This window comes from Pogona vitticeps, chromosome 4 (assembly GCF_051106095.1).
Source record: "Pogona vitticeps strain Pit_001003342236 chromosome 4, PviZW2.1, whole genome shotgun sequence".
Classification (NCBI taxonomy): Eukaryota; Metazoa; Chordata; class Lepidosauria; order Squamata; family Agamidae; genus Pogona; species Pogona vitticeps.
The window spans coordinates 161,197,585-161,219,794 of NC_135786.1; the positions used below are offsets into that span (position 1 = coordinate 161,197,585).

At 40.1% G+C, this 22,210-nt stretch overlaps 1 protein-coding gene and 1 long non-coding RNA gene across 2 annotated transcripts in view; one reads left to right on the top strand and one right to left on the bottom strand.

The window, feature by feature from the left end:
• The window catches only part of LOC144589216 (uncharacterized), a 641,777-nt gene that overhangs the window by 155,710 nt on the left and 463,857 nt on the right, over positions 1-22,210 (top strand). The gene's annotated exons all lie outside the window — the stretch shown is intronic.
• Positions 1-22,210, bottom strand: part of LOC110080853 (uncharacterized) — a 124,548-nt gene that overhangs the window by 45,173 nt on the left and 57,165 nt on the right. Inside the window, exons 7-9 of the mRNA XM_078391731.1 lie at positions 15,874-15,935; positions 7,675-7,798; positions 4,227-4,466 (exon numbers count right to left, since the gene is read on the bottom strand). Coding sequence (XP_078247857.1) covers positions 4,227-4,466; positions 7,675-7,798; positions 15,874-15,935 — 426 coding nt within the window. The remainder of the gene's footprint in view (positions 1-4,226; positions 4,467-7,674; positions 7,799-15,873; positions 15,936-22,210) is intronic.

Genomic DNA, 22,210 nt, shown 5'->3' on the forward strand with positions numbered 1-22,210 from the left:
CAGTCAAACCATTGATGAGGAGGAGGAGGACCCCATGATGCCTCACAGTAATGAGCTGAACAAAAAAATTGGTTTTAAAAGTAATGTTCCATGATCTGGCTTCTGCAGTGGGTAAAGCCTTTCTCTTTGATCTCACAAGCATTGACACTAAAGAAATGGGCACATGGCACTTGCTTGGTTATACGAAGGACATATACCAGAGTTCAAAGGCATGAGTCTAAGAGGAAGAGAAATTGCTAGCTACGAAGTCCACTCAGTCTGAATTTGATAATAAATATAGTGGCTCAAAACTGAATTGGCTTTTTACCCTCAGACATTCCACAGATCAAGTTAAACTCCCTTCCCATTTGTGCTTTATGCCATGGTACAAACATACCCAACATGAATTATTACTGTTGTTATTATTGTTATTGTTGTTATTCGATGATGATGATGATGATGATGATGATACACCAGGCATAGTCAATTAAAATAGTAGACAGATTGACTGGTATTATATAACAGATACAAGTTTTAACCTAAAACTATGTATCTGTTAAATATCAGTGCATTATGTATGCTGTTCCTAATATTGCCATTTTTGTAGCTCTGATGGTGTTATTTCTGAGATCTGCACCTGCATATAATACTTTATGAAATTTCTTGTCATTGTTCCCAAAGTCCCAATGATGATGGGGACCACTGAAGTGTGTTTCATCCACAAGCGAGATGTCCACAAGCCAGATCTCTGTATTTTGTTAGTTTTCCCAATTCTTTATTTTCAACTCTTGCATCCCCTGGAATTGCAATGTCAATGATCCAGACATTTGTTCATTCTATTATTACTATGTCTGGTGTGTTATGTTCAAGGTGTCTGTTAGTTTGGACTTTGAATGATGATGGTGATGATTACCATTGCTATTTCTCTTTCTACCCTGCTTTTCCACTAAAGAAGCACCTAACATGGCTCACATATATCATTAAATGCAGCAAATAAACTATGAGGATAGTGAAAGGGAGGCGGTGAAAGTGAATCAGTGAGCCTGGGGAAAGAACTCTGATCAATTAACCAAAAATATTTGAAGAGAAAGGTTGGGTGATTAAGTCAGATTATTCCTTAAGGCTGATGTAGTACACAGAGCCAATACATTTTGTATGTAGTAGGTAACCTATGCTGACACTAACTTTGCTGACATCAGAGAGCTATTATTTTTGGAAGCATATGGTATTCTGGAACAATAGTCTAAAGTATTAGTTACAACCATATTGTCTTTCAAGATCAGGCATGCATGTCTTTAATTTATTTTACCTTATTTATATTGTACCCCAATCTCTCTTTTATTGCCAGTGAAAATAACACTCTGTCTTTCATATTAACTGCCTGATATTTTGCCCTGTAACAAATCCCAAGAACATAGCAATACTTTTAACTTACTTCCATCTTTCTCTGTTTCTGGAATAACATTTAAAACAAGTTAGATTAAAGGTACAGCTGAGGATTAATTGACTTACATAACAAGAATCCAAAGTATGTTTTGCAATAATCTCCACTGCCATTGCTGGCACAACTGCACATTCCATTTCAGGTCCACTCTAAGCCCAGATTGACAATTTGACCAGTTTTATTTTATTTTATTTCATTTTTTTTGGACATTCATAGTGGAAGAGAATTGAAAAAATAAGAGTCCCAAAAAAGAAAAGGAAAGGGAAAGGAGCAAGAAATCTTGATTGAATTCCAGTCTTGGAGTAAAGTGATATGGTTGGCATACCCTTTAATAAAGCAAAAAGGTGGTGCACATGCTTCAATGTTCGCTTAATGTCCCCAGTCCACACACACAAACCCCTGCATTTGAACAGGGTGTCTTCTTGACTTTAGACATGTTGAAGAAAGCTGTCTGGGTTCTCAAGTACCAACCCAGCTTTGTGAAATGTCCATGGAAAGACATTACAGTGCAGACATAGGAACTTTCTTCAATAGCAGCCAGTAAGGCAGGGATGCTGAAGACTGGATCATAGAAGAACATGAGCTCAGCCAAACTGAAACACACCAAAGGCCTGTCTGCTCCACATGTTGTTTCTCATGGTGTCCATGGGAAGTCCAAGTGCAGGGCATGAGGACAGTAATTCACTGGCCATAAAAATGCTATAAATGTTACAAAGTATGATTTGCCAAAAGTGTTTGCATTTCCCAACATGCTAAAATTTTAAATACATGCTGGTAATACATGACAGAATGCCTGTTCCATGCATTTTAAATGTTAAGAACATTACACTAGGATTTATGGATGCTTGCGGCATTTAAGAGAGATTTCAGTGGTTTTCACTTTTTCTAGACCTGCAGATCCAAGGGATGTAAGGATGTTAATGAAGAAAAAAGAAGAGAGACATAGCATGAATGCCTGCTAGGAGTGTGCAGAAACCCCTCTACCCACTATGTACCAAACAAGGGACAGGGCTGACCCACTCAGTACCCTTTAGGAGACATTCTAACCTACTCCGTTCCCAGGGATGTGACATTATTTCAGCATTTCCAGATTTGTTTTTTGTTTAAACCCATGAACTGAGAGGTCACAAAGAGCTATGACCTGCGAGGGACTGTGCAGTACCCCAGTGGTATGAGGTGTCTACTCAAAACTATGCAACGTTCATTCTTCCACAATCACATATACACTCAACCCTAAAAAATAACATTTCAGTAAAGTTCAGGAAACCAAGCTGTGGGAGAGCAAAGGAAAAATGTATCCAAATAACATGTCCTTCTTCTTCACCCTACAACACTGCTAAAATGGCTGGTGAAACAACTGCAGAAAGATGTATACACTTCAGTCTGAGGCCTTCCCAGTGTCTCCATGGTTAGGGAGTTAGCTGTCGCCTACCTTCCCCTCTGATTCCAGCAGTTCCATCCCTTGCCTCACTTTCAGTTTCCCATTTCCTCATTTCAAATTGCTGGCCCTCTTTTTAACCCTACGAATGCTGAACAGGGTATGAATGATTTGTTGTGGTCTTGCTCCACCCTGTCTCTGCTCCAACATCAAACAAATGCCCCTAATTTGGTCTGCTTTTGCACCTTTGTCTGAAGACAGTGCACATCCATTGTATCCGTTGAAAGCCAGAGCAGTTAGAATGTTAGCTTAGGACTTGGCAGAATGAACATGGGTTCAAATCTTCACTCAGCCATGCAATTCACTGGGTGAACTTGGGCCTGGTCAATATCTCATTTAACCTGACCTAACTCAGGATTGCTGTGAAAATAAAGTATGGAGGAGAACAGCCGTATATTAGCACTTTGTTCACTGAAGCAAATCTGTAAAAGTAAACAAACAAACAAACAAATTTCCAGATCGCTGTTGTTTTTTTAATCCATGAATCCTGAGAGGTCACAAATAGCTATGACCTGTGGAAGACTATGCAGCACCCCAGTGGTATGAGGTATCTACTCAAAAACTATGCAACACTCATTCTTCCACAACTGGAAAGCTGAGTTATAGTTCAGCTAGTACAAACATCATCAAAAATACCATCACACTAACCCGTAATGGCAACTGTGCTCCTTGGTTATTCAAAAAATTATGGTTGTAACTTCATGTATATAATTTTAAATTACTCAGTTCTCATACAAGGCTCACAAAAATACCTCCATAAGAATTAAACCATACAGGAAATGTTGAGAAGCTTGTATGTATTGGACAAATTCTTTCCTCAGCAAATGATTCAACCAGTTGCAGCCATTTGCCTTGATGCTGCTGGTGCCTTGACACCCAGCAATCTTGCCCCACATGGCAGAGTCTGGAAAGGAAATAGGCATGCCTTCTTCCAAAACTGAGCCTTGCAGGTGCTTGGGTTGATTCCAAAATAATCCAAAATGCTGCTTTTTTAGCAAACGGGGGTCAATGAAGCTCAAAACTCCAGCAAGGATTTGGGCATTCATCTATTTATATACACCCACTCATTCATTTATTATTCTAAAGCTACTTTACCCAAATCAAATTACATAGCTGATAAGAAACACACAGGCAAAAATCTAAACTTAGCTGACAATGCCATGTGATAATGGTACATTATATATTTGGAAATTTTGAAATGGGTGAGTTAGATTGCTTTCTGGGGGAGGGAAAGGAAAGATAACCTCCATTGATCCAAACTGTGCACTAAAATGCTAGATGGAATGCATTAAATATGAAGCTTGACAGAGAATTTCCCCAAAAACCATCAAAGCCAAGAGAACATACTGATGAAACATCACTTACTGTATGGACACTTTGGTCGAAACAGATCTCCACATCATAGAAGTTTCCATCATGTCTGACTGGTAGTGAGGTTCCAGCCCACTGCTGACCTTCCACTTTGGACCAGCAAAGGATCTGACCACCAAGTTGTCCACGTAGGGAAACCTTGAGGACATAGCTGCCTTGTGGCACTTTATCTTTGATGCCTCGTAAGCATTTAAGTTGGATCTGAATGGGCTGTGACTTTTTAGACCAACTGATCTAAGGGAAGAAGAAAAGAGAAGAGGAGCATTCCCGATTCACAACAGTAACAATACATATTCAAAGCCAGTGTGGTTTAATGATTAGAGCCAGACTAGGTTTTACGAGATCTAGGTTCTGGTTGTCACTCAGCTATGAAAACCCATTGATCAGATGGAGAAATAGCCCATTGTTTGGATATCTTTTGGCACAGTCCAGTGTGAACCATTTCCCATCAAGCACACAGTATATTGCATGTGAGATTGTGGACCAGGCCAACACTGATCCATGGCGGAGCTGGATTTTTGTGGTCCAGCAGCAAGAACTAGGCTGGAGCATTTCCTCCATGGACAGAAGGAATATCACTCCCAGCAAAGCGATGTTTTGCAGTGTGATCAGAGACAATTCTTTCTCATTGTCTAGTCACACCCTGAGTGACTTTGGGCCATCCGTTCTTTTTTAGCCTTATTTACCAGTGAGGATTCTTGCGAGGATAAAGTGGGGGGGGGGACCATGTGTACAGCCTTGTGCTTACTGGAGGAAATATGGCATATAAATGTAAACAAATGTACAAAAGACTGATCACACAATCACAATCCTGTTATAACAGGTGGCAAACTATAGCAGTGTATCCCTGCTCAGGCATTAAAAATCTGTGCATACCACATGCACTTGTGCTTTGCCTCCTGTTGTTTACATTGCCCCTTGCACATGGAGGATGGTTTTCCCCAAGGGATTGCCTCCTCCATCTCTGGATGCTCCATTTTAAATTGTGATCTTCCCTAACTCTCTTTGCTACCTCTTGCAAGATTTAGATCATCATCACAAACACACACCATTGGGATAGTCATGTCAGTCTGCCTGAGCAAAATAACCAAGAGTATTGGGGCATCTTAAAGAACAACAACTCATACCTAGCATATTACAGTGGTGCCTCGCTAGACAGTTACCCCGCATGACAGTTTTTTTGCTAGACATTGACTTTTTGCTATCGCTATAGCGATTCGCAAAACAGTGATTCCTATGGGGGAATTTCACTGGACAATGTTTGGTCCCTGCTTCACAAACCAATTTTCGCTAGACAACGATTTTGACAGCTCCCTCCGTGCTCGCAAAATGGGTGTTTTCGGGACCTAAACTTCGCAAAACAGCTATTTAAACAGCTGGTCGGCGATTCGCAAAGCGGCTTTCCTATGGCCGATCTTCGCTAGACAATGATGATTCTTCCCCATTGGAACGTATTAAACAGGTTTCAATGCATTCCAATGGGGAAATGCTTTTCACTAGACACTGATTTCGCTAAACAGAGATTTTAGTGGAACAGATTATCATCGTCTAGCAAGGCACCACTGTATATTGTGGACTGCAGCCTAGTGGAGGAAGGGGACTGCAGTCCAAAAAACTTAGGTCAAATAGAACATCTTAATATACACCACTGTTTCTCTATCGAACTAAAGATTGCTTTCAGGAGAGACAACAATACTGCTATTTCCTCATACAGCTGTATAACAGATACTAAAATCAAAGCGCTGAATCAAAATATCTCAGTTTTTTTTTCAAGGAACTAAGATATCACTGCAGCCCCACCAGCCAAGATTGCCCTGGCAACAAGTAGACAAACAAAGAATGATATGATTTCATAGTGTTATCAGCTCCCTGCAACAGTAGCCAATGAGCAATGAGCCAAATGAGGGGGCAGAGAGATCTGGCAGGATTATATCATACTTTCTTTTCTATGACATTACGTCATATGGCTGGTAGCTTTTGGATACAATTTGTTCAGGAGTCATGATGATTAAAATCTTTAAAGGAAGGAAAAGCAGAAGTTGTTAGACAAGTGCAATTTCTTTTGGATCTCTTTGCGGATTATAGAAATCAGAGTTCTGATACTGCAGCATTTACAATGTTTTTCCCCCTTCATACATTCATTCTGAGGTAAACCAAATGATGATGAGAAATGGTTATTAAATAATATGGTATCCCAATGCATACATATGGTATGTTAATAAGTTTAACTTGACAAGTATTCAAAGGCTCAAAACCTGTAGTGACCAAAACCTGTAGTGCTCTTTCTTTTTTAAAATCCTACTTTGGATTTCCAATGGAAAAGACAGCATATTTCCATATAGATAGAATGTTTTGTTTCTGTTTTTCTCAGCACAAGCCATACTTAACAAACTAATCTGAATGACAATTATTTTCATTTAAAATAGAAAAATCTTAATTAAGAATGAAGATTTAACCTTAATATTTTGGCTTCACACACACACACACACACACACACACACACACACACACACACACACACACACACGCACGCACGCACGCACGCACACACACACACTCGTATATGTGTGTGTGTGTGTATGAAAATTAACATCATGTGAATGAATAAATAAGACAATCTTTCTAAAACCTCAAGGCAGGATTACTGATGCAGGCAGACTGAGTTATTAAACACATTCTAAATTAAACGCCTCTATGAATTTTATACTGAAATATATTTTGATAGTTTTGCATGCCAAATGTGACATTTTATATTTTAGATTCATCTTCTGTAGTAATTTTGGAAATGTCATACAAACAAAGATTTTGTCATTTACCAATGGAATTACTATGCATGGCCAGTTAGCCTCCTCTCTTTCTGGCTCTTCTAGTTGTTTCAAGTCAGCAAGCCATAAAAAATCTTTATCTCTCTGAAACACAGCAATTTGGAAGATAATCGAATAGTGACTGGGGGGCAAAAACGCCAGTCTGAGGAATTATACCACAATCTCTCTTGCATTTACAACCTTCCCTCAAAGCGAGTGTCAGTTGAGTAGGAAAAGGAGATAGGAGATTCATCATATCTCAAGCTTGTCTCATTTACATGGTGGCAGAGCTGCTTCAGCCTCATCTCCTACAGGAAGACTTTGCTTGGCCGGTGCTGACAAAGTGTTTTATAGAACTCCAGCCTTGCCCAAATGAGTCACAGTTAATGCTTTGAGACATTCCGTTTAAGCATATAGTTTGCATCTGCTGGGATGCATACATTTAAGCCTGCTTAAAATCCTAACGTGTTAAAGAAATTTGGAAGGGAAGGGATTTCACAGAAGTGAGTCAATATAATTGATCTCGTCAATTTGTAATTTACATTGGGAAGGAGAAGCACGTGCATGGGTGTGCACATGCACACACACACACACACACACACAGAAAGAATGAGAGAGAGAGAGAGAGAGTTACTCACCTTCCAGCAAAGAGCTGTTGCTCCATTTGAATCATTATTCACCCCTGCAAGGTTACTGAAGTTGGCTGTTGTCCTCTCTTGACAAGCTTTCGGTGCCACTTTCAACGCCTGGTTTTCTTTCTGGCTTCAGTAACAAATGGAGAGAAGAGGGGGGGTGGAATTTAATAAAAAGCATAAATTAAAGAAAGTGTTGACCCATGAAATGTACATGCATTTCAATGCATTCCTTAAATATATTGCAAGTGGAAGGAGTATAGTTAGACAGCTGAGGTAGCAGAACAGTTAGGCTTTCCAGAAGTGGCCAAGGAATAAAAATGGGTTCACATCTGACAACACAAGTCATATATGTCAGCCTGGACTGATGCCAAAACACCACGGGCCACAACCCATGTGAGCTCATGTTTGCTGGACTGTGGCCATGAGGTCTCACTCACAAAACCTAGATAGAAAAAGCAGGTTTATTCACCAGATGGACTAAGCAGGCACTGAAACCAAAGAACAGTACATGCAGAAAAAGCCCATACCCGGCACCATGTATCTCAAAGCCCAGATCTTAGGGAGGTGGAGGTGGAACCACATGCCTTTGAGCCTATCTCCACAGGCAGACCAGAAAGTTACTGTGGCAGTTCTTAACCCCATTATATTGAAAAGAAGTACAGGTTCAAGACAAGACACACTTCTTCTAGTTGCAGAAATCATTAATGCTTGACAGTGATATTGACACACTTAGATTTCTTTTTGTTCAGATGAACTGAACCTCTGTATGATGGCAGTATACATCTGAATAGCAGATGTTGAGAACAAAAAAGGGTACTCATCACTTGACAGATGGAGTGAAGAAGCAAGTTCAGAGAGATAACTTTCTCCTTTTCAGACTTTTTTTTTCTCAACCAAACTCTATGACCCAAATTCAGATAATTGATCTACTTATGGTCAGCCCCTTTGAAAAAAAAGAAACTATTAATGTAATCCCCCTGAACTATGAAAGGCTGGCCAAGACTAAAATGGTTGTGTAAATTGATTCAACTCCATGGGAAATGATCGGATAAAGATTTTATAAGTCTTTATCCTGACCCAATTAAGCATGTGACCTGAAGCCGAACATGGCACCATCTGTTTTATATGCCCTATGTTTTATGTGCCCTAAATGAATATTTCCCAAACTACGTGATAAGGCATATTTAACATACAGTGGTGCCTCGCTTTATGATTGCCCCACATTACGATGAAACCGCATTACGGCGATCTTTTTGCGATCACAATTGTGATCGCAAAACGATGGTCTGAATGGGTTTTTTTCGCTTTGCAATGATCGGTTCCCTGCTTCGGGAACTGATTCTTCACAAAACGATGATTTTCCTCCAGCTGATCGGCGGTTTCAAAATGGTCACCAGGTAAATAAAATGTCTCCCTGCTGTTTTCTGGGACGGATTCCTTGCAAGACAGCCACCGAAAATGGCAGCCCTATGGAGGATCTTCGCTGGACGGTGAGTTTCCAGCCCAATGGAACACATTGAAGGGGTTTCAATGCGTTTCAACTGGTTTTTTATTTTCGCATTACAACGCTTTCATTCTACAGCGATTTCGCTGGAACAAATTAACATCGTAATGCGAGGCACCACTGTACTATGAAAGATCTGCTAGAATGTCATGAGAAAAGTAAGGATTAATAAGAAGGTATGTTATAGTAATCACTACATAAGTTTACACCACTAGCAAAAGCAAACAACTACAAATATATCACTTTCTTTTGGCAAAGACCAGAATGAAAATCACAGTGAAATGGAAGAAAGCAGAGGAAATAAATATTAGCTCATGGGTCTGCCAAGCAGCATTAACGGATAACCTCACTGGTGGAAAAATACTGCTTATGAGACACATCAAAAAGGATAAGTTTCTGCAAACTTTGTTTTGCTTTATTTCTTATGCAAGCAATCATAAACAAACAATATCTCTCTGAACAGCGCAAGGTGATCTATGAAAAGGCACTCTAGGATAAACTCTGTCCAGAGGTTCCTCCTATTAACTCCTAATTCACATTTCATTTAGTGGGGTACACTGCTCTCAAGTCTGATACCTGAACACCTTCCTAGGAGCCCAGAGAATTTTATACACCTTTAGGAAGAATCAGAAGCCTGTGTTCATCACAGTTGGCATTTATCCCATTTAGGATTAATTCCAGAATGAAACTAGATAGCAATTTCCAGTCATATCAAAATTTCTCTGGGCATATGATAAAAGTAAAGGTTGCTTCATTGTTGCAACGATTCCAGGCAATATCAGCTTATCTATTCCTACAAGCTTTATTTGTCTATATTACATCTATGTTCCACATGCACAAAATGAAATTAAAAAAACATTCAAAATGTATTGAAAACATTCTTATAGCTATGAGAAAAACCATAGGCACAGATGTTTAAAAGTATATGAGATTAAATATCAGTTGCAGGCAAATACAAGCCCCTCTGCTCCCAACCTTCAAGAAGATCTTAAAGACTATATATTTTTAAGAAGCTTTCAAGAACATCCTCTCCTGAGCTGGTTCCACATGAGTCATCTGATCCCACCATGATTTAGATTATAGTTAGGATTTGTTTCTAATTTAATTTTTATTAGTCTGTCAATGTTGGTTTGGGGTGTAGAATTTATCGGTTAATTGCTGACTGTGACTGGTTACAAGGATCACACAAACCCCTGTTACAGCAGCTCCATCTAGCTTCCGATCCATTTCCGGGCATAATTCAAAATGCTGGTTCTAACCTATAAAGCCCTGAATGGCTTGGGCCCAAGCTATCTCAAAAATTGTGTCTCCCATTATGAGCCATCTTGGGTGTTAAGATCATCAGGAGAGGCCTTTCTCTTGGTCCCACCACCTTCACGGGTGCATTCGGTGGGGACACAGGAGAGGGCCTTCTCTGTTGTTGCTCCCAGACTTTGGAACTCCCTCCCACAGAAGGCCAGACTAGCCCCATCTTTGCTGTGCTTCTGCAAGCAGGCAAAGGCCTTTCTCATCAGGTGAGCTTTCCTTCAGTGACTGCCTGGCTGAGTAAGGTTTTTAAATGGATTGTTATGCCTTACTGATTCAAATGTACTTTTGGTACTGTTTGTGTTTACTATTTCTACTGTTTCTCAGATTTGTATTTGTTTGTTCCTTTTAAATATTTGTAAACTTATTATTTTAGCTTTAATATTGAATTTTAATGATGTAAGCTGCATTTATATACTCATTGTTCTTAGCTTTAAATGATGTACGCCACCTTGGATCCTTTTTAAGGAGAAAGGCGGGGAAAATTATTATTATTATTATTATTATTATTATTATTATTATTATTATTATTATTATTATTATTATTATTATTATTATTATTAGTAGTAGTAGTAGTAGTAGTAGTAGTAGTAGTAGTAGTAGTAGTAGTAGTAGTAGTAGTACCAGCACCAGCACCAGCAGTAGTAGTAGTAGTATGGTGGTGGTCGAGGAGGAGGAGGAGGAGGATAATCATCATCATAATCGTCATCATCATCTTGTTCCGGGGCATAAAAGGTTCAATTAAAATATCAACAATAATGATTTTATTATATTTGAAAAATGCTGGAGCTTTTAGTCTAAAAAGGGAGAATATGTATATATTACTAAAAACTAAAACACTTTATAACTTTTGAGCAATCTAGCCTTTTAGTACGGGAACACATGACAAGAGTCCTCATCCAGTCAAGTCAGTTTATGGAGGAAAGTGCATGATTTCTTTGCTGCTGTGCCACTGCACCTGCAGCTACCTAGCGCCTAACACTCCTTCATGTATGTGTTGTTGGTATCCAGTGTGTGCATGTGTGTGGTGTCTTGTATGATACATGTTGCCTGTATGTGTTATTTGCGTTCTATATTTATATTTCTCTCAGTTGTTTACATATCCCTTTGATTGTAAGCAACTGGATTTTGCCAGTATAGTAAACTGCTGATATCTATAAATGGTCAGAAATTTTTCAGTGGAAATCTTTATTGCTTTTACCAGTGTGGCAAAATATGGTTTCCATAAATCAGGAGACTATACGCCTTTATTTTGACTAACTGGGTCCCTACATCTGCAGGAAAAGCTAACTGGCCCCATAGTAATTTCCTTGGTACTGTTTAATGGATAGACAAAATGCCATGAGCATAAAGTGCTAGTAAATTAATTCCCCCTCAATGTTATGATTTTCATTTCCAGTGTTAGGTATCCCTTATCATTTGTTTATCTCCATGCTCAAGTGTTTGGTATGAAGGAGTTTCTCTCATGCAAGGCAATATTATTTTACATTGGCCTTGCTTTCAGACTTGGTGAAAAGTGGATTGTTTTGCAGTGAGTTTCAGCAAACTGCTGTTCAAACTTCATTTTTAAAGCATAATGTAGCATATTTTCAGGGTTGCATTTTCTACACCTCCAGAATTATTTTAACACTCTACTAGAGACGGGCATGAAATGAACCACGAACCAACTAACCTGACAAGCCAGGATGGTACATGGTTCGTTTCCTGACTTAATTCAGGGATCTTATTTTGCCAAAGCAAAATGAAACATCAACCTTTTTTTCCCTTTGGTGCTTTGTTTGGTTCACCAAAAGGGGAGGCCCGCCCCCTTCCGACTGCCCCTGTCGTCTCTGCCTACCTGGTGGCTCCTCCCACCTCCACTGGCGCCTTCCTCAGAGGCAGTGAGCGGTGGAGGTGCAGGAGGAGCCGGCAGGAGCAGGTAGGGCTCCCCCCCTCCCGGGGAACAAACCAGAAAAACAAACTGTGAACTGGTTTGCTTTTCAGGGGGGTTGTGGTGGTTTGTGGTTAGCCATGAACCATGAACTAGCGGTTTTCCACTTCCTGCCCATCTCCACTCTCTATACATACAAAATTTCAAATCTTGACACTCCACTGTGTGTCCAGTTTGTTAGTTGAGTGATTTTTCCATGATTCTTTTTGGTAAAAATTAATTAAATCTATCTTGAAAAAAAACAAAAACAAGAGAAGGTTACAAGAGGAAGATGACCTGATGACAGTGAATGAGGCAGAGTGAGAGTGTCAGCATATGCTACTTTTTTAGCATGCTATGTTTTATGATGTTGTTACTGTGATATTTTTATTATGTATGTAAGCCTCTCCGAGTAGACTTTGTCTGGGGGGGGGGGCGGGATAAAAATCTAATAAAAGTAAAAGTAAGTGAGTGAGTGAGTGAAAGAGAGAGAGAAAGTGTGCCTCTAATTTTAATTCAGGTGGAGAGCCATGCTTCAGTTATCACCCGTATGGGAAACACTGCCCTAAATAAACACCTCAGGATTTTGTGGCATCCCTTTCTTCCTTGACCTGAAGGTTAGACAAAGCTTAACCTAATTCCTCTAAAAATGGAATTAAGGAACTTGTATTGTGAACTTTACAATTTAATTCCTGCAGATGAATCCTCCAAGATGATTCCTCTTTTCACAGGAAGAATGGTTCAGTTTGAAACTTTGTACTTATTTAGTTTGCTCATGATGGAAATTATTTCACTTAATTTGGTTAGAGCTACATTGACACAGGGGTTCATTAGGACACCCATTTGCTTGCAATTCAATTTAAAATTAAATACACTTTGTTGTGGATTTTATTACTTTTAAACTACTGTATCTATTGCCTTTATTAGCAGCTATTACACAATTATGAAGGTAAACAGTTTCCATTACTCCATTTTGATCTCTTTTAGGGGTGCAACATTTTTTTTCTGTTTTCCCCCCTGCACTGCAAGAAGCAGGAGATTAGTGTGTAGTTGAGCTGGGAAGAAATGGTTATTTGGCCATGAATTCATGAAAATTAACTGGTAATTCAGGAAGAAACAGTTTCACAAAACAGTCCCTGTTCCTCCAAGACATTCTACTGATTTTTCAGCATGTTTGCTTGAATTCAGTGGGTCTTAATTCTGATAAGACTTGGATAGGATAGCATGGTTAATCTCCGATTTAGTCCTCCCTCATCTCCAAATGGCACAGGATGTTTTTGAACATTTGTGTCTGCATTCAAATAAACCATCCCTAGATTTTTATTTTTGTCAAGACAGTCTTATTTGAAAAACAGGAGGAAAGCAAATGTTATTTTAAAAATGATGAAATGACTTTCATGGAATGGTAAAATTTGACTTTGCATTTTTAACATGCCTGCTTCAAACACTGCCCTTTTTGTGCATGCACATTTACAACTACACTTCTGCAACTGTACAGTGTATTTTTAAAAAGTGACTATTTTAGTTTCTTTGGGGAAAGGAGATGGGGCGGGATAGGTACATTAAAAATTGTAACTGCAGTTGTAACTAATTTTGGGAACTCTGGAACTATGACTGTACAGTAATTGTTTTATTTTTAAAAGAAAAATATTCCAATTTCTGCCCCTGTTACATGTAGAATGTAACTAAGTTGTACATACTTGTTTTCTTACCAGTAGATATCACTGTAGTACTATGTGCACAGCTTATAGCACCAAGATAGCACCTGCTGACTAAAACATGGGAAATGATATTCCCAAAAAACAGGTGGTCTTTCATCCTTTCTTTATGATGGCCAATGGAAAATCTTTCCTGTTGTGTGGCTCAATTTATGCAAAGAAGCAGGTATTATGAGGGAAGATAAGGCCAGTAAAATGTATGAAATTATGTACAAAAATACCTATTTTAAAGTATGCTAAAGACATTTCTTCCAGGTACCTTAAATGATCAAAGAGAAACTGCCTACACAGTGGAGAGGTTTACTATGCACAACCCTTCCAACTGCCTTAGCTGCAGTAGGACAGCCCAGCAGCAGTATAAAAATAGATGGCTCTTACTTGTCACACTTACCTTGTTGTGCCATCCTACCTCCTTCCTTCCTTCCTTCCTTCCTTCCTTCCTTCCTTCCTTCCTTCCTTCCTTCCTTCCTTCCTTCCTTCCTTCCTTCCTTCCTTCCTCAGAAGTGGGTACAGGGAAGGGTAAAGAGACACTGCTGCCTCCAAGGGAGGGGTGTTCAGCAACAATTACATGGTGGTAAAATTAAGAGAGTAGGACCTTGTTTCTTGCCTGAAGAGAGAAGGCTCCCACTGTCCCATGACAGCAAGATCAGGCACAATGAGGTGGGCAACTTCAGCAGGTTTGGAGCAGGCCAGTTTTTTCCACCCAATACAAACAGCAGGCCACGTTCGTGCTGTCCAAATCCAGCAGATACTGGTAACCCTCCTCGTCTTCAAGCATACATACCTCATTGGAGCAACTTGCACCTCAAATCTGGCACCAACATGTTGACATCTGTACCACTGGCTTTATTTAAATGGGTCTTCCCTATGTGATGCTGACTTTTGAGCAGCAAACCAGTACCATGTATTTATAGGTATTAAAATGCTGGATTTAAAGCAGGTGGTTCTTGGTTGCCCCTGGCATTTGGCATCATGAGATGCTGATTCCTGACAGAAAATAGTTTTACAGTTTAACGTGGCTGAAGTAATCAATGATAAAGCTTAATTTTGCCAGTGATTGGGTAGTAGCATCACTGGTATGTGAGAGGAGGGAGTCAGTGGAGCAGAGGAAAACAAGTGAATGGAGACTTAAGAAACAACCATTGTGCATTATGACAAAACGTATTATCAGAAGGTTAAGGTAAAAGGTAAAGGTTCCCCTTGACAATTTTTTGTCCAGTCGTGTTCGACTCTAGGGGGCGGTGCTCATCCCCGTTTCCAAGCCACAGAGCCAGCATTTTGTCCGAAGACAATCTTCCGTGGTCACATGGCCAGTGCGACTTAGACACGGAACGCTGTTACTTTCCCACCAAGGTGGTCCCTATTTATCTACTCACATTTGCATGCTTTCGAACCACTAGGTTGGCGGGAGCTGGGACAAAGTGACGGGAGCTCACTCCGTCACGTGGATTTGATCTTATGACCGCTGGTCTTCTGACCCTGCGGCACAGGCTTCTGCGGTTTAACCCACAGTGCCACCACGTCCCTTTAACCCAGAAGGTTAAAGCCATTTCTTATTCCCAACTAGTGTAGACTCATTGAATTAATGAAACTTGCTAAGTCACACTTATATGAGTCTCACTGATTCAGTGGGTTTACTTTATTTGCAAGTAATCGTCAGATTTAGCCCAAAGAAATTACATCTTAGATGTGAAATTATCAATCACTTTCCAGTCCTCTGGTAGAAAATGCTGAAAAGGGTAAGAAACTGTACTTCGAATGCATACCTTTGAAGTATTTTAGGAAGTCTTCTATTAAATTTCTGGAACATATCTTTATGTTTCATATCCTATGCAAAAGAAAGTTTAATTTTTAAAAAAATTATAATTAAAAATTTAAAAACACATGCATTTTATTACAGTTTTGATTCACTATAGCTTGCCAGAATGAGAGAGAAAAAGAACACACATACTGTATATCTCTAAGTTAGACTCCCAGCATGGTGTAATGGATACAATGACAAATTAAGACTCAGGAGACCTCGGTTGGAATCCCAACTCAGCCATGTAACTCACTGGGGATGTGGAATTGATAAAGCCACTCCTTACATATCTCACTTACCTTGAAAGCCCCTTTGGGTCACTAGAAGTTGGTTCCAACGTGACAGCACAAAAGAGAGAAATGTATGTAGCTCTTTCCAGATATGGCTATAGCACAGTCTGACAGTTATATACATGCCAACAACCAGAGAGCTTAACATTGTGCCACTGATAATAACCAGATATTCCAGATGAATATTTATACAATATTCCATGAACCAGAAATTCCATCATCAAAACACGTAGAACTGAAAACATTATTTCAAAGTGTTTCCAGACCCTGAGTATTCAATGCATCCTGCCATCTTAAACCTATATTGTGATTACTTACATATTACCACATATTACATGTCTAAAAATACATTGTTAGTATTATTTTGGACCACAAAAATCTAATCCTTTTTAATGAAAAATCACAAGTATTATACCTGTCATTAATTGTTTGATGTGTGTACAATATAAAGAACATGGAAAAATGTATTCGCGAACATGGAAAAACTTCAGACATTTAAACATTTCTATCACCAGAAAAATATCTACTTCTGCTTCATTGACTATGCGAAAGCCTTTGACTGTGTGGACCACAGCAAACTATGGCAAGTTCTTAAAGAAATGGGAGTGCCTGACCACTTTATCTGTCTCCTGAGAAACCTATATGTGGGACAGGAAGCAACAGTTAGAACTGGTCATGGAACAACTGAGTGGTTCAAAATTGGGAAAGGAGTACGGCAAGGCTGTATATTGTCCCCCAGCTTATTTAACTTATATGCAGAATACATCATGCGGAAGGCTGGACTGGAAGAAACCCAAGCCGGAATTAAGATTGCCGGAAGAAATATCAACAACCTCCGATATGCAGATGATACCACTCTGATGGCAGAAAGTGAGGAGGAATTAAAGAACCTTGTAATGAGAGTGAAAGAGGAGAGTGCAAAAAACGGTCTGAAACTCAACATCAAAAAAACTAAGATCATGGCCACTGGTCCCATCACCTCCTGGGAAATAGAAGGGGAAGATATGGAGGCAGTGTCAAATTTTATCTTCCTGGGCTCCATGGTCACTGCAGATGGAGACAGCAGCCCTGAAATTAAAAGGTGCCTTCTTCTTGGGAGGAAAGCGATGACAAATCTGGACAGCATCTTGAAAAGCAGAGACATCACCTTGCCAACAAAAGTCCGAATAGTCAAAGCTATGGTTTTTCCTGTCGTGATGTATGGAAGCGAGAGCTGGACCATAAAGAAAGCAGACCGCCGAAGAATTGATGCCTTTGAATTGTGGTGCTGGAGGAGGCTCTTGAGAATCCCCTGGACTGCAAGGAGAACAAACCTATCAGTTCTAAAGGAAATCAACCCTGAGTGCTCACTGGAAGGACAGATCCTGAAGATGAGGCTCCAGTACTTTGGCCATCTAATGAGAAGAAAAGACTCCCTGGAAAAGACCCTGATGTTGGGAAAGTGTGATGGCAAGAGGAGAAGGGGACGACCGAGGATTAGATGGCTGGACAGTGTCTGCGAAGCAACCAACATGAACCTGACACAACTCCGGGAGGCAGTAGAAGACAGGAGGGCCTGGCGTGCTCTGGTCCATGGGGTCACGAAGAGTCGGACACGACTAAACGACTAAACACACACACATCACCAGAAAGCAATTTATCAATGTCTAGGATATTCAGTTAAGTGAAAATATGAAAATGTATATCTTTCTTTTTTAAAAGAGTTGCTCTTCTTTATGTTAGGAAACCATCCTACACACTTCTCTGGGCGTAAGTCTTACCAAATGTTTTAGGACTTCACTACCAAGTACAGAGATATAGGCACAGTTCTGCTGTTCTTTACACTTGACTGAAAATTTCCATTGCCTTCTAAACCCACAGAGAGAGAGAGAGAGAGAGAGAGAGAGAGAGACAGACAGACAGACAGACAGACAGACAGACAGACAGACAGACAGACAGAGACACCATTGATATAAAACATGTCCTGATCACAGTTATCATAAGGTATAATCCAACCACCCAGTTTTAATCTGGACCAATATTTGTAGAGAATTATCTGGGATCCACTGCAGGGACAATAAGAAAAGGGCCATACAACTGTGTTAAACACCAACTTTTGTCCTATAGAAACAATTTCATATTAAATCTTAATGGTCTAATTTTGTTCCAGTATGGGTGACCATTGGATAGCATATAGTAGCATAGAGATAAAGCTTCCAACTTATACTGAGAGGGTGCATGTAGTCTACTACTACTGTTTGTATACATAGCAAACATAAGGATGCAAGTACATCATAGAATTAACAGGATAATTGCTATGTATACAAACAGTAGTAGTAGACTACATGCACCCTCTCAGTATAAGTTGGAAGCTTTATCTCCCATGGAGACCTCAAATATATGGGAAAATATGGTCCTTGAAATAGCCTGGACCAAAGGCATAAAGAACTTTATAGATCAGCACTTTGAACTGGGCCCAGAAACAGACATGTAGCCTTTGAACTGTTGTAGCAATACAATTATAGGATGTCTGTAATCAGTCCTGCTCAGCAGTCTGGCTGCAGTATTTTGAATGGGCTGAACGTTCTCTGAACTGATGAGTAAACTAAAACTGAGAAACTGAGTCTTCAGAGGGATTGTAACCTGTTTCAAGATAGGTTGACATCCTGTTCCCTGGGTCTGACTTTCAACTGACCAGGAGCACCTCTACCTTGCCTGGAATAAGCTTCAGTTTGTTCACCCTCATTCATTATTCAGTTTGTTCACCCTCATTCAGCATTGATTTAGAATTGAGACAGGTTCCTTGAGATTAGATGGAAACTCTGGACAATTTCTCACAGCAGTTTCATGTATATGATAGAGAACATGAGGCACGAAACAGAACCATGAGGGACTCTAAGAGAAAAGCCAAGGCACTGAACTGAAAATCTCCCACTACCACCTTTTGATTTTGCCAGTCCAGAACATGCCTTCAAGTCCCAACACAGGGAGGAAACACAGAAGGATATCAAGGTTTAGGGTGTCAAAAGTCACTGGGAACTCCAGCTAAACCAACAAAGGTGTACTCCTCCATCCATTCCCCAGTGTAGGTCATCCACCAAATGCTACCAAAGCTGTTTCACTCCCATCCCGAGGCCTGAAGCCAGACTGAGATGGATCTTGACAATCTGTCAAGGATTCTCAGGTCCAAGTAATGCTTGGACCTGAGAAGCCACAACATGTTACAGTACCTTGCCCATGAAATGCTGGAAACATGCCAGTTGGCATCCAATATAGTGGAATTCAGAGAGGCCATTTTGAGTAAAAAGCCTTAATACTGGTTCTTTTAGGGTGGAGTCTTGTGTTGATCTAGGGAAGTACAGTATTCACCACTCCTCCTACCACTCAGCCAGCCCCTCTCTAAGTGGTAGTACTGACATTTAATCTAATCTAATCCAGTCTAATACAACCCAAAATGCACACCTTAATGGCCACAAAAGTAGTATAAAAAGAACGACCTTGCAGAAAGCAAATGAGCTGCATAGTAATGTTAACACAATACAGAATCGTTTCCACACTCATGATGAAACACACCATAGCATATATTTACTGGGCTATCTTGTTACCAGAATAAATAGGAGTTAGTCCAAAGAACACAAATGCACCTTAGTGCCAACAACAGAACAAGATGCTCTCTGTTACCAGCTTAATTTTAGATTCCTTTATATTCAGATTCCTTTCCATTGCAGGCCGTGTTATGTCCAAATGAAGAAGGAAATGACAGAATAACAAATGGGAAAAGAGGTACAGTAGAAACCTCCAAGGTATCATGTAAGTAATGTAATACCTTTGAGTCCCTACCTGAAGGCAAGTGACAAATCAATTAAGACTACCATAAAAAGGTAAAACCCCAATTAAATAATTATCTCTTCCACTTGTGACTATTAAGAGCTAATTAAATTCTATATGTTCTATTACATCTGGATTCAAATTCTCCCTTGCCAGTTAAGGAAAGGTATTCAATGGTTACAGATAAGCCTTTATAAACATTCCAGTGTCTATTGTGGTAGAAAATGCTATGAGATCTAGAGTAAAACAACTAGCTTTTATTGTCAGCCATGAATCAAAGATACAGAAAAAGAAAAAAGGCATCAGTATTTCATTCCATAAAGAGAGTCAGTAAATGTAAGACTTACCATCGGAAGGATTTTATCATAATCATTGTATTTCATAGTACTATGATGCACCTGCTATTTATACAGATTTTTCAGACTGCAAGCGTGTGCACACTAATACAGAAATGAAACCTACTGAACTCACTACTGCTTACTTTGGAGTTGATTTATACAGAATGACACTAAGGGCTATGCAAACAAGATAAACAACATTTAGCTTGTGTTAGACTGGATCAGGTCAGTTTAAATGTCAATTCTGTTACTGTCACATAGTATCTTCCTAGTTCTATAAATAAAGGAAAAGCAAAACAATCGGGGAAACCATTACAAAAATATAACCAATTGATTAGAATGGCATCACAGCTTCTGTTTCAAATCAATGGATACCAGTTGTTCATAGTGACTTTCCTCAGTTTCACCATGGTCTAATTATCAGTAGCCTAGGGATTAGCAGAGAGGTGAACATTTCATCTCCTGAGCAAAGCCCTAGAGTTGTCAAAATCAGCAGCATTCCTATGATTTCAGAGGCAAAACCTGAGATTAGAGGATGGGCACTTGTAAAGTCAGACAGGTGGACCATTGTGATATTTTAGAGGCAGGGCAGAAAGAGTTTGGGGAGGTGATCCCAGGCTTCACACTGCTGATGTACCTCTAGGCATCCTTCAGTCTCGAGAGACTATGGTAATATGCTCTGTATGGAGGACTTGGAACAGCCTCTAGTGTGGCTGAGAAGGCCAATTCAAGAGTGACAATTCCTTCCACACTGAAGACAAACCCAATCTGTCCCCTGTCCAGATCCCTGGTTTTGCTGCTTTCGTGACTGCCTTTTAGCCTTGGCCTGCTGGACAAGTTTCTCTTGGGAGAGGCTGTGATGCAATGCCTGCCTCCAGGCTGAATGGTCAGATGTCAGGGTTTCCCATCTGTTCAGATCCATTCCTAAGGCCTTTAGATCCCACTTGCAGATGTCCCTGTATCGCAGCTGTGGCCTCTCTCTCGGGCGATTTCCCTGCACTAATTCTCCATACAGGAGATCTTTTGGAATCTGACCATCAGCCATTTTCACGACATGCCCAAGTCAATGTAGACATTGGTATTTCAGTAATGTATATACGCTAAAAATTCCAGCTCATTCTAGGACTACTCTATTTGGAACTTTGTCCTGCCAGGTGATACCAAAAATGCGTCGGAGACAACGCATATGGAAGGTGCTCAGCTTCCTCTCCTGCCATGCACAAAGGGTCCAGGACTCACTGCAGTACAGGACTGTGCTCAGGACACAGGCTCTATAGACCTGGATCTTGGTATATGCCATCAGCTTCTTATTAAGCTGTGAGTCTAGAGAACATGGTAGCTGCTTTGCCAATGTGTTTATCCAGCTCGACATCTAGGTAGAGAGTATCAGAGATTGTTGAGCGAAGGTATACAAAGTCATGAACAACCTCCAATTCTTGCGTGGAAATGGTAATAGAGGGAGGCGAGTCCACGCCCTGGCCCATGACTTGTGTTTTCTTCAGGCTGATTATTAGTCCAAAGTCATGGCAGGCCTTGCTAAAATGATCCGTGAGTTGTTGGAGTTCTTCAGCAGAGTAGGCAACAACAGCTGCATCATCAGTGAAGACGAAGTCCCGCATGCATTTCAGCTGGACTTTGGTCTCAATCTAGAGAGATTAAAGAGCTTTCCATCTGATCTAGTCCGGAGATAGACATCTTTTGTTGCAGTTCCAAAGGCCTGCTTTAGCATGACAGCAAAAAAGATCCCAAAAAGGGTTGGTGCGAAGACAAAACCCTGTTTCACTCTGCTTCGGATGTCAAAGGGGTCTGATGTTGAGCCATCAAAAACTATAGTGCTCTTCATTCCCTCATAAAAGGACCTGATGAT